Source organism: Lampetra planeri, chromosome 28 (assembly GCF_965212315.1).
Source record: "Lampetra planeri chromosome 28, kcLamPlan1.2.h2, whole genome shotgun sequence".
NCBI classification, from domain to species: Eukaryota; Metazoa; Chordata; class Hyperoartia; order Petromyzontiformes; family Petromyzontidae; genus Lampetra; species Lampetra planeri.
In genome coordinates this window covers 7,200,820-7,214,865 of record NC_136134.1, presented here as the reverse complement: position 1 = coordinate 7,214,865, position 14,046 = coordinate 7,200,820, and the positions used below count along the sequence as shown (strand labels likewise).

Here is a 14,046-nt window from a genome sequence, read left to right as displayed (position 1 = left end):
TGGGCTAAGTACGCAATTGTGATCGCCGTCTAACACTACGCTCTATCAACCTACAGGGTGTCCCATGAGGTCTGGATTCACAGGGAAAACGCAGCTCCGTTTTATTGGAGAGCGGTGGCGCAGTGGTTAGCACCCTCCCCCCTCCTCCTAGCGTGAGTGATCCGTGAACTCATTGATATTATTGTAATTATTATGATGAGCTTTCTACTTCGCTCAGATTTGTATCTACATTTGTGAGTGCGGTTTTATTTTTACATGCAGCGCTTTGAGCTAATTCAATATGAACGGCGCTATGTTCATTAAAGGTTGTTATTATGATCATTATAACGGGTCTGTTTCACAAAACCTGCACTGACCTTCGTGATGAAGTATAATCACAAAGACAAAGACCCCCTATATAGCCTGTAACACGCTACATGCTGTTGGGACAAGTACTGTTAGCGAGCACCTATTATAATGCCTCACACGAGCTCCTGGTGTGGGTGTGTAAACATCAACACTGGGGAGACAAAGGCGGCCGGGCGTGGTGGGGTTATCCACCCACACCTTCGTGTGCCGTGCCGACCTTCATATAGGTGCAGCACTTGCCCCAACGTCCTGTTGAAGGCTATATCAAGGATCGCTGTCTTTGCCTTTGTGACCGCATTTTGTATAACTTTGTTGACACTAGGCACGCGTTTTGGATGCGTTTTATTTAAAATCCGACAAAACACGGCGATCCACAACTACCCAAGCAATTGCTGCGTAGACGCCGCTTGCTTGAAAGTCGCCATTCCCATGCGATCATCACTCTATTATTGCGTGATTGTACCCGTCATCAGCAGCATCAGCAGCCGTGATCCAGATACTGCTGGATGGAGCTATCCCCCAAGCCGTCGCTCGCTCGCAAGGCCCTGCAAATGTAACCGTAGACCGGGCACCTATAACCTGTTGCACGGAAATTATTGAATCGCTCGCTCCTCCATCAAGTTGAGCGAACGCCTTGCCTTGGATGGAGCTCCGTTGTTAGTCTCGACCACGTGTCCTGCACAAGCCCACTCACTTTGATTGTTTATATATATATATTTCAGCCCCACTCACTTTTATCGTTTATAAATATAATAAAAACAATATTTTAGCCCACTCACTTTTTGGAACAGTCAAAATGACATTTTAACTTGCGCATGTTTCGCGAGTTCACGTGTTCCCCTTTCTGTACCTCGATGTCTTTCCGAGCACACGTGCGCGCGCGTCTCTTTCTCTCCGTTGCTTATTTACACACTTTCCAGTTTTTGTTCCATATTGTTTGTGTGTGTGTGTACAGTGTGGGCTTTACGTGTGCGGGAGTGTAGGCGTAGTGGTTAGCGCGCTGCGATGCAAGCCCGACGATTGCCGCTCACGGCCAACACCAGCGCCGATTTATTGAACCGGTCCTGGGCCTCCCCTTAGGTCGACTCAGCCTCAATTGATACCTAGTGCGATGTGTGTGGAAGCAAATGTGGCCGGGCGCGGTGCTGGCCACCCACCCCCTCGTGTGCCGTTCCGGCCTTCATAGGTGCTACTCGCTAACAGCACTTGCTCCCCAACATTCTGTGAAGGCAACACGAGGCATCGGTGTCATTTGCGTGTGTGTGTGCGCGCGACCAGATGTGCATAACTTTTATTGACAAGCGAACACAAAGCTTACGGTGGCGTCTTATAATTATCTTTGGATTTGGTATGTCCGTGTCATGTGTGAACTTTAGCCCGAGTATATTCCATCGTCTTCCTCTTTCTCTCTCTCTCTTAGTCTCATAACGAGCGTGCTTCTCTAGCTACACTCGCCGATACACTTTCCCGTTTCTGTTCTGTCTTCGTACGAGGTGTGTTACGTGAACACATCGTACGCGTATATACATTGTACACAAAAAAAGACAAAGATCCCCGTATAGCCTGAACAGACTGTAGGGGCAAGTGCTGTTAGCGAGCTCCTATAAAGGCCGGAACGGTACACGTAAGAGGGAGGGGGTGGCCGGCACCACGCCCGACCGCCTTTGTCTCCCCAGTGATATTTACACATCGCACCAGGTACCTATTTGAGGCTGAGTCGACCTAGGGGAGGCCCAGGACCGGTTCAGATAATCGTCACTGGTGTTAGCCGTGAGCGGGAATCGAACTCGGTTGGCCGGATTCATAGCTCAGCGCGCTAACCGCTACACTACCGCTCCCCACGATACATTGTACACACATATACACACACACACACGTGTACATTGTAAATATATATATAAAGCCGTTTTGGTAAAAAAAAAAAATCCGGAATGTAATTCGCTGGTGCAGCACCGAAAGTTAAACAAACTAGGATATATTCCAACTGTTGTCAATCATCTTCTGCTTACAGAGCTCAGTAAAATTAGACCCCGTCTTTCTCTCTCTCTGTGTCTCTACAAACTCATCCGGCTATTCGCCTTCTTGCAATGCGAACTTCGCGCGTGACATTCAATCTTGTAAAACAAACATCCACATATATATACACACACACACATTCAACGTTCGGCCCGCTTTAACTCCAGAGAGCAAATGCGTGGTGGTTATGTTACAGACGCGATTCATTTCTGTACCGCTGCACTATAACAAAAAAAGTGCCATGAAGATGGGCCATTGCTCGAATCGTCGCCGATTATTGTTTAAGGCAGCGTTGTTAACGAGTGTGTCTATAGTGCACGTTCTTGTTTGTACTTGTGTCCCACTACCAACGTAGCAGCAGCAGTATCACCGAATAAGTTGTTTACTTTTCTAAAGGAATGCATTTCTACTCTTACCGCACACAACGATGTTGTGATTTATAAACACATGTAGAGCATCCGTCGGCAAAAAAATCGTTCTCCTTTCTTCCCTCTTTGCTGCTGAAAATGTCAACTTCTACAAAATGTGCATTTTGAAAGTCTCACGGATTCACCAGTCGTGAGTGAGTGAGCGTGCGTGTGCTCGCGAACAGCACTTGCCCCCTAAGTATGTCAAGGCTATACCGGGGGGACCTTTGTCTTTGTCGTGGAGGTATAAGCTGAGTTCATTGACTCCCATCCTCAATGGGGCCATTTGTTCCGTGCCAAACAACAACAATGTACACAATACGAATGTACTTACTAGATCACATTGTCAAAAATGCTAAAGTTATGACAGGTCAAGCTTATTCTAAATCACTTTTAAAAAAACATGTGGATATACAAATTACCGTCGGTTGAAAAATCCTCCGTTATGTCAAGGGGGAGCTCGTCCCAATCATTGGCTGATACGTAAAACAGAAGCATTATCCCGTGTCACAACGTACGCGTGTGCCTTTTATAACGCGGTTTTATTATTACCACGGTCCATTCTACGTCCGTTGAGTTTTGTGTCCGAGCTATCTCCGTCTCGTCGGTGCAGATCCTCCGATTAGCACGTACGGTGCGGAAGAAGTTCAAGGAACATGCGTACGATGCACGGCGATCTTAGAGCGACGTGTGTTGTATGGGGAGCGGCGGTGCAGCGTTTAGCGCGCTGCCCTACGAACCCTGGCCACCCGAGTTCGATTCCCGCTCACGGCCACCACCGGGTCCTAGGCCTCCCCTAGGTCGACTCAGTCTAAAATGAGTAGCTCGTGTGGCGTGTAAACACCGCCACTGGGGAGACAAAGGCGGCCGGGGCGTGGTGCTGCCCCCGCTCCGCCCGCCCCGACAGGTGCTCGCGAACAACACTTGCCCCAACAGTCTGTTGAGGCTACGCGGGTGACCTTTGTCTTTGCTTTGAGTGCGGTAGCGTTGTGGTGATCGCGCTGCTCTACGAAGCCCGTCCCGTGTTCAATTCTCCACCACCACCACGGCTGACAAGGCTCTTGGGGCAAGTGCTGTCATGCGAGCACCTATGAAGGACGCCGCCACGGCACACAACGGGGTGGGTTCGGCCAGCACCACGCCCGGCCGCCTTTATCCCCTCTAATGTGTGATGTCTACACATCGCACCGGGTCACGCATTTAAGGGGAATCGAACTCGGATGGCGCCAGGTTCGTAACGCAGCGCGCGCCCCTGCCACACACAACACACCGACACACACACAACACACACAACACACCGACACACACACACAACACACACAACACACCGACACACACACACAACACACAGACAACACACACACACAACACACCGACACACACACACAACACACACAACACACACAACACACCGACACACACACACAACACACAGACAACACACACACAACACACCGACACACACACAGCCAACACACCGACACACACACACACAACACACTCACACAGAGAGAGAGAGAGAGGCACGCGCACGGCACAATGCGCAGAGTGTTGGCCTGCACGCGAGCTCTCTGCGTCTCTGCGTCTCTCGGCGTCGATCCCAAGGTTTTCTCCACACGGACACGCGCAGAAATCGACTTATCCGCAGCCTGCCTCGCCATTGGGTGGTTGGCTATTTTTTGTTTCACGACAACCCCCACCATCCACCCACCCACCCACCCATCAAAACCACCACCACTCCCCCCCTTCCACCCACCAGCAACCACCGCAGACTCAAACTCCTCGGCGTAACTCGTGACGAGCACTGCCCCATTGGCTGGCGGGCTACGAGGGTGTTGCGATAACTTCGCGCGCCCCGAACGAGCTCGGCCGCAAACGCCGATCCTCCCTCCTCCCGCGCGGGTTGGTGTCCAGCAACGCCCCGTGTCGCTGCTGCAGTGAACACGCACACAGAGAGAGAGGCCACAGCGCACTCTAACCAGGCAGTGAACACGCACACAGAGAGAGGAGGCACACTCTAGCCAGGCAGTAGATGCTCTCACACACACACATATAGCGCGAATTCCATACAAGCCTCCATCATCCCCATCACGGCAACCGCGCAAGCGCACGCGTACGCAGTAGACGCAACGCCTTACACATTCACGTGTACAGAAAAGAAAAAGGCTCACTTGTAAGCGGCTAGAATTCACGCGGACAGAGACGTGCCCAGCAGCGACAGCGACACGGTCGCCTTGCGCAGCCGTGCGACTTACGGCGACTGTCTATGGCTACCTTCGCGAGCAGAGATGTCGACGGCTTGGTGGACATGGGCTCGGATCCATCGAGCCCGGAGCGCGACAGGGAGAGCCCTGACACCAAGCCGCCCCTGGGGATCAACTGCGTTACAGGCGGCGGCGGAGGAGGAGGAGGCGGCGGTGTCGATGCAGACGGCGGCAAGACGGACCCCTCGCAGAAACCGCCCTACTCGTACGTTGCGCTCATAGCCATGGCGATCCGCGAGAGCTCGGACAAGCGGCTGACTCTCAGCGGCATCTACCAGTACATCATCTCGAAGTTCCCCTTCTACGAGAAGAACAAGAAGGGCTGGCAGAACTCCATCCGCCACAACCTCAGCCTCAACGAGTGCTTCGTGAAGGTGCCTCGCGAGGGCGGCGGCGAGAGGAAGGGCAACTACTGGACGCTTGACCCCGCGTGCGAGGACATGTTCGAGAAGGGCAACTATCGTCGGCGGAGGCGCATGAAGAGGCCCTTCCGACCTCCGCCGAGCCCATACTCGGCGGGGCAATTCTTCAACAACGATGGCCCCTACGCGGGTTACCTGTCGGCCGGGCCGGGCAAGTACCTGCAGCCCACCTTCAACTCGGCGTGGTCACTGCCGTCTCAGACCCCGGCTCACATGGCCGCCGCTGCCGCGGCCGCCGCGGCCGCTGCTAGCTACCCATCTCCCTGCCAGAACGGGGGCGTCAATCACCACCAGCTGAGCGCCCACCACCACCCGCACCACCACGCGCACCACCACCCGCACCACCACCCGCACCACCACCCGCACCATCACGCGCACCATCAGCTGACGGCGCACCATCATCACCAGCAGCAGCAGCAACAGCAGCAGCAACAGCAGCAGCAGCAGCAACAGCAGCAGCAGCAACACCACCATCATCACCACTCGTCGGCGGGAACCGGAGCGATCAGTGGCATAGGTGGTGGTGGAGGAGGAGGTGGTGGTGGTAGTGGCGGTGGTGGCATTGGCACGGGTCTCGGAGGAGGAGGCAGTATCGGAGGTGGCGGTGCTGGCGGCGGTGGTGTGGTGACCTCGGGTGGTCCCGTAGTAGGTGGTGGCGGCGGATCGTCGGTACCGGGAGCCGGCGGTCATCACCTCTCCGGGCACGCGGCCGCCGCTGCCGCCGCCGCCGCTGCAGCTGCCGCAGCGGCCGCGAGCTACAGCCCCTACCCTCGTGTGCCGGCCGTGTCTCTGTCGGGCGGGGTGCTCAACTCGTACGGCCACGGCGCTCATCCGCACTCACACCAGCAGCTGAGTCCCGGCGGGGGTGGCACCGGCGGAACGACCAACGGTCTGCAGTTCGCCTGCTCGCGGCAGACCGACCACCTGTCCAGCATGATGCACTGCTCCAGCTACTGGGACCCGGACAAACAGCACGGTGGACTTCACAGCCGTCTCGATATATGACTATCTCGAGATCACAGTACGAAGGGGGGGGGGGAAGGGGGTTTCCTTATAATTATTATTATTATAATTGATGTTGTTGATGAGTAATACGTCATGTCCTCATCTGTAGGTGTCTTACAAGGTTGACGGTAGGGGAAGGATGGATAAGGAGAGGATGATGGGAGTGGGGAGGATGTTAGTTTGGGGAACCTGGTCGAGGATGAGTCGCGGAGGTGGTTTTGTGCCACGGTATAGTCACGCAGCTGTTTGTGTGATTTAGCATTCAACTCGTGCCAAAACAGCAACACCTAAATCACTCTTTCCGTGCCGCCAAAAACGCAATGCTCAACTTTCGTTTTTTTTTTGTTACCGGCAACTGCAAGCAGATTCGCATACGTAGTTCAGTATGTATATATATATACACACATATATTGGCAAACATAGCATAAACGGGCTCGGTCATATCTTGGGTTACATACAGTGGAGTTAGTTGTGTGGACCTAATTGCGCAGGACGAGGAATCAGTGCTTCATTTCAGCCGGAACGCTATCCCGAACGCTGTTCCGTGAATTATATTGGAATCTCGCTACATCCATCATCTCACCTTTATAGTTTCCTCGTGCTCCTGCAGTATTGAATATCCCGTTTTCATATGCTCATATGAATATAGGGTATAATGACAATAACGCAATACAGTGATGCAGGGTTATTATGCGATGCGCTGTAACCTTGTACTCTAGTGGTAGTCGTAGTGCCTTACTCCGATAATCTACAAACCAGATAGCCAGCCAGCCTGTCTGCCGAGCAGCGTTCCGGAAAAACAAACAAATAAACAAACAGGCTATCGAGTGACAAATTAAGCCTTGACGACAATGAACCAACGACAACGTCAAGAACATTGGAAGACAGTGGTGGGCTGTTGCGGGAAGCGTTTGGACCGATGGATTCTCTTTGTGACGGGCGTACAGATGATAGGGGCTGACCATATTCCTAAAAAGAGCGAATGTTACGTTATTATTATTTTGTGATATCCCTGACTTCGAAGTGGTCGATGTGTTTTTTTGTTTTTAAAAGAAGTTAGGTGTTGTGCTCGGACAATGACATTCCAGTTTAACCTTACCTCTGAAAGTGAGAGAAATGTTTGTCGGGCTCCTTAAAGTTGCTTTAATTCTTTCTTTCGCCCTCCCGTCCCAAACAAAGAAGCGATGCCGTCATTCCATAACCAACTGTAAGTTTCATTTTCGCTTTTACCTTTTCACTCCCTTTGTCCACGTAAAATATATTTACCGTATCATTATATCCTTTATTGAAAGGATGCATTTTTATTTTATATATATATAACAATTAGAAATGCCACTATGTGTTTTGTTGGTGACACGCCATCGTTTCAAAACGTGTTATTCTATACTTCCTGTTCAAAATGTGAATCATTATTTCGGTAAAATATGGTCGCCGTTTCATATATAGTATTGTATACTAACCACTCATGATAACCACACTCAATGAACGTGCTTGCACCTCCTAACACGCGCATTGTGCCCCGAACCGGAGCCTTATGGATGTGATGAGAAATACAGTTCAGTTTTTTTTATCAACAAATTATTTACCACTTAATATTGGCACAAGATTTTCCTTTTTTTGTTATTGTTTTTAATCTGGATAACAACAAATATGCTGTTTTTAAAAAAAAAACACACAACAACCCTTAAAACCGGGCTCAGAATATTATTATTTAGTAAAGCCTATCGATAGGGGCTGTATAAGGAGTTAGAGATCCAATTTGTTTAAATACGATTCGCTGTGGTTAATCGTTTTTAGGTCCACGAGAAGGCGGTACTTTTTACGAATATGTATCTATGCGAATATAAATATATTTAAAGATGTTGATGTATGATAACAGAATTCACTTAACGTGTATTATTAAAAAGAAAAACGCAGTTTCAATTCGCCCACGATCGTAAAGATGATGATAATCGTGTTTGTATTGTCTTCTTCGTAAATGTGTAGGGGCTCTTCTACTGCAGTCGCATTGTTATCACAGCACTTTTGTTATATATCTTATAAAAAAAAGCCTCAAATTCCACTTTTGTACAAATTCTAATAATAAAAAAAACATGTTTTCTCTACCCAGATATTATCGCGTTTTATGAATTTGTGTCCTTAATATTTTTGCTTGACACAAGAGGGCGCTCAAACTCATCGTCACATCGAAACGTTCACCGACAATGAATAATAGTCATCCCGATCATCGCCATCAGCAGAACAACAATGATTATCACGGCACATGTTCAATCCACTGTTGTACAAAGTCCCTCTCCACGGATTGGAGGCGGTTATTTGATCGCAGCCTCCGTTACACTCGAGTGTAGATTGTTCTCCCGCTGTGAATTAGAGATCGCAACCGGGTACCCGATACCCGTACCCTACCCGATACCCGGCTACCCGTACCCGGCCGGGTACGGGTACGGGTAGCCGTTTTCGACCCTGGTGCGGCCGGGTACGGGTACGGGTAGGCCGTGAGTCACTGGTGAGTAACCGTTTGTCACTCAATTCGGGTAGGGAATCAAAACCCGTTTGCGACCTCTGCTGTGAATACGACAATAATCATAACAGCCTGCGTTTATGTTGCGTCCATAGCATCGGCTTTTAGCCTAGGGGACCCCCCCTCCACCTTCCTTGTGGCAGCTGCCCCTGTATCGTCACGTAAACCAAGTCGCTTTAAGTCGGAGCGTGTCACGATCGTCTGGTCGAGTAGTCGTAGTAGGCAAACTGCTTTTCGAATTGTATGGTTCGAAAGTTTGCGATGTCTGTGTTAGTTGAAGTGTATAAACATTGTCGGCTTATTTCACGGATGGGACGAGAGATAAATGTGTGTGTGTGTGGCAGAGATTAATATTATTTTGGCTGCTGCAGTTTAAATAATTAACTTTGGCGTAAATCAATGCTTGCAAATACTTTGCTTCCTAATGCTGTGTGTGTGTTCAACGCTAAATGTATATAATCTTTTTCCAAGTTGACATATGCACGTATCGTATATATTTACACACACCTAATTGATCTTATATACATACATATAAACAGACATATGCTCAAGTACAATTGGAATTGTATAACTCGTAATTCATTTGCAATCACTGTTGTAATCGTGAATTCAGTTAAGGATACTCCGTATAGCCCTAATTACAATTACACCCCCCCCCCCCAAAAAAAAGCCTTAATAGGTGCTCGCTAACAGTAGCTGCCCCCCTACAGTCAATACGTCTCAATGTAAAATCTTTGTCAGTACAAAGAGAGGCTGGCAGGCGCGCGCGATATTCGTTGTAATTCGCGAGTCTCAATCTATTATATTACTGTATATATATGGTTTCTTTTTGGTTAACTGCATTGGCATTAGACGCGAAGTCTCCTTGGATGAAAAGTCACGATTTTACTCGGGATTAGTCTCACAATGTTCATTTGGAAGAATGCCGGGTGATATCGCCAGTCAAGTTATCTGTTTATATATATACCTATATATGTGTGTGTGTGCGAACCGTGCAGTTGAGATGATGCGTTTCGAGAATTGTATTAATATACTCACGATTATATATATACATTGTATGTACAATGTTTTTATATACATAATGTAATTGTAAATGTTGTGGGTTTACGTTCCATCACACCGCTGTGCTGTACTAGTGACGAATTGGCACGTTCTGTTTACGTGACAAACCTTACTAATTGGCCGTGTCGGGTGGTGGCGGGTTTAACGACACATTTATATATTTACGTGATCTAACCCAAAAAAAAACTATATTATGGAGTAAATACATATTTGAATCACGGTTGCGGAGACAACAAACATCACCGTTAAAGTTGCAACGGTAGCGTTAACATTGTAAAAGATGCATACGGTAATAGCTAATCGCATTTTCTGGAATTGGCCAAGGTTATTATGACAACTCGGTCGTGGAAAGGAGACGATATCAAAAAATATTGGAATAATTGTCATACGCGTGTCGTACATAGCCAATCGCCCATCCGAACGTAACCCTAACGTTCGCATATTTTGACAGTGGAACATAGGAAAGACGTTCATTTACATGTGATGTATGGTTTAAGTTAGCCATCACGCAATGGAGGAAACGCCGAGCACAGCGCCATACATTATACATCCCGTGATATGGCAAACACAAGTCGTGATCTGTCTTGCACCCACAGTCTGTTAAGGCTATACGGGGGATCTTTGTCTATGCAGAAGGGTCATTGCCCGAAACGTCACCGATTTTTTTTAAGTGCAGTACTATTGCTTATACTGTGTCGCGTGTTTTTGTTATACTGTGTGTACATCATCATCATGTACGTGTGTGGACAGGTTTATACAACAGCACGTGTTGACAAACTAGCTCAGAGCACGTGGGATAATCGTTTAGCTAAAGGCATGATATTTATACCGGCAGAGGTGCGAACGATAGATTATAATCACTCATTGATATGCTAATTTTTTCTAACCCCCCTCCCTCTCTCTGCCTCCGCCCCCCCTCTGTCTATTTAAGGCCACCCCACAGAGACGATCACCCCTCTCTGTCACCTGTGTTGCTCTCGCTATGTATGTATCTTGTGATATCTGTCTGCTAATATGTCTGTCTATAGTTTTCTGGTTAGATATTATGTCGCTATTTCATTATACCTGATGATGATTGCTTGTGTTGCAATCGAAACGTCGTATTCTATTATTTAATTTAATTTATTATTTTATCTTTAGACGTGACTTAACCGAAAGAACCAAATAATAATAGATTATAATAGTTGACATTTTCTTGTATTATGTTGCAATATTTTCCGAGCAACAAGTTCTTTGTATTTTGCAAAGAACTTAACCGTGCGCGCAGAAGTCGTGTTTATCTTGGAGCAATCTGATGTGCTTTAAAGCTCTTTTCCCATCGATATCCAATAGGGTCCGGATCATCAAGTTACATTAACAACAATTATGCAACCAATGACACGAGAGTTAAGATAGTGACATGTTAAGAATGTCACCAAACATATAAGTAAATATTAATTCGTAATAGATGATTTTATTTTTGCTTAAACACGTGGCGCATTTACGGCACACAAGCTGTCACCCAAAGCGTCATCATCACACTCGTTAAACATAAACATAGATAAGTATACATTGCAATCAGAGAAACAGAAATAAAAATGTATGTTCCACTATTCATAGCTGTTTGTAATATAAAAAATAAATTAAAAGCACGTTTCGGCAGTGGATAACGCATGCTAGTACAAAGTGCACCCTTACGCAAATTGAAAAGTGCAAGCATGGACAAGGCTGCACTAGAAAATATTAATCTATTTAAATGGAATTTGCATAAAGTAGTTCTTAATGACTTTGGTTAATAAAAAAGGTGGGCCACAGAATGTGACGTTACAAATGTAGAATGTGACGTTAGCGATGGGACCGCAATGGCAGTGACAGCAAATAGCACAACGTATATCATTGCAAGATACCGATAGTGTATTGTTGAATTGCGATAATGTAATTCTCGTTTAGTCCGGTATAGGTTGCATTGCCTTTATTTTATTATATTAGCGTGTGTTTGTATACATGTACGTACGTACCCGTGCCGTGTTTGCCTTTATAGGTGCTCGCTAACACTACTTGCCCCAAAAGTCTATTGAGGATATACGGGGGGTCTTTGTCTTTGTACCGTTCCGACCCTTCATAGATGCTCGCTAACAGCACTTGCCCCAACAGTCTGTTAAGACTGTACGGGGGATCTTTGTATTTTGTGTGTGAACGTGTCTTTTTGTGTATCTTTGGATGTGTGCTTGGTTGTGTAGTTGAGTGAGTGTGTGTGTGGGTAGCGGTAGTGTAGTGGTTAGCGCACTGCGCTACGCACCCGGATCCCTTAGTTCGATTCCCGTTCGCTGTTAAATCAGTGGCGATTCGCTGGACCACTTCAAGAGAGACAAAGGCGGTCGGGAGTGGTGCTGGCCACACAGCCCCCTCGTGCGCCTCTCCAGCCTTTAGATTTGCTCGCTATACAGCACTTGCCCCAAATGTCGATTAAGGCTATACGGGGATCTTTGTCTTTGTGTGCATGCATGTGGATATTGCAGTGCACGTACTGAATGTGTGGTCGTGTTTGTGTGCATGTGCGTGCGTGTATGTGTCTGTACGGGCCTTATTAGATGCTTATACGGGTGATATTTATATTTACGTGTGTGCGCATATGGTTTGGACGATTAGGAAGCTTTATTCACAGTACACACACACCTGTAATGATTGCTATAATGTTTGTGTTTGCATACGTGGTCATTATTACGTGCGAGCTAACATCACTTGCCCCAGCAGCCTCTGTAGACTTGACGTGTGTTATTTGTGTTTAGAGTCGTGTGTGTTTATATATATACGTGTGCTTTAGACGACCAGGAAGCAATACTCCCACACGCACACACACAAACGGAACCCTGGCTGTATGTGCGTGTTTGCATACGTGGCCCTTATATGCCAGTCTCTGTAGACTTAACGGATGATATTTGTATGTACATATAACGTGTGTACACGTGTCTGTATGTGTGTACACGTGTGTGTGTGTGTGTTTCAGACGGGAGGGGGATGGTAGTGTAGTGGTTAGCGCGCTGCGCTGCGAACCCGAAATCCCGAGTTCCATTCCCGCTCACGGCCAGCACCAGTGACGATTATTCGAACCGGTCCTGGGCATCCCCTAGGTCGACTCAGCCTCAAATGAGCACCTGGCGCGGTGCGTAATAAACATCGCCGCTAGTGAGACAAAGGCGGCCGGGCGTGGTACTGGACACCCACCCCCTCGTGTGCCATTCCGGCCTTCATAGGTGCTGCTCGCTCACAGCACTTGCCCCAACAGTTGGTGAAGGCTATAAGTGGGGGATCTTTGTCTTTGCTGTGGGGGCAGGTGGTGGTGGTGGTGGTAGGGGGGGGGAAGTAATACACGCACACACGCACACGGTGAATGCTGGCTGCATGTGCACAGCACAGCGCGGGTGTTGAAGCGCAAACAACGACGGACAATTGATGGAGATGCGTGGGGGGGGAGGGGGGTGACAGCCGGAGCCACGCGTACGGGGGCCCCGCTCGGCCGCTCTTCCCCCCCCCCCCCCGCTGTTGGCTCAGTGGACACGCTACATTTAGTGGCGACTGTTTTGACAAAACTTGTTGCGGTAACTTAAATTTGTAGAAGGGACAAAGCTCGCTGTCCACCCCCCCACCTCTTCCACCACCACCACACACCTCCTCGCCAGCCGCTTATTTAAACAAAGACATTTCATGGCCGGTCTTTGCATGTGTTTTAGACCATGCAGCGTTCCACACTCGCCGTCTAATATGTGTGCGTGTGTAGTGTGGTGTGTGCGGTGTGTAGTGTGGTGTGTGCGGTGTGTGTGGTGTGTGTGGTGTGTGTGTGCAGTGTGGTGTGTGCGGTTTGTGTGGTGTGTGTGGTGTGTGTGTAGTGTGGTGTGTGCGAGGTGTGCGGTGTGTGTGTATGAGCGGTAGTGTAGCGGGTAGCGTGCTGCGCTGCGACCCGAGTTCGAATTCCGACGATTATTTGAACGGGTCCTGGGCCTCCCCTAGGTCGACTCAGCCTC

At 48.4% G+C, this 14,046-nt stretch overlaps 1 protein-coding gene across 1 annotated transcript; it reads left to right on the top strand.

The window, feature by feature from the left end:
- The first annotated feature begins 4,543 nt into the window (after positions 1-4,543).
- Positions 4,544-8,567, top strand: LOC144728376 (uncharacterized). Its single transcript, XM_078607766.1, has one exon. The coding sequence runs from the start codon at positions 5,038-5,040 to the stop codon at positions 6,460-6,462; it is 1,425 nt and encodes a 474-aa protein (XP_078463892.1). The 5' UTR covers positions 4,544-5,037; the 3' UTR covers positions 6,463-8,567.
- The last annotated feature ends 5,479 nt before the right edge of the window (positions 8,568-14,046 follow it).

Excerpts from the sequence above, each read along its gene's own strand:
- LOC144728376 (XM_078607766.1), top strand. The coding sequence starts at position 5,038 with ATGGCTACCTTCGCGAGCAGAGATGTCGACGGCTTGGTGGACATGGGC.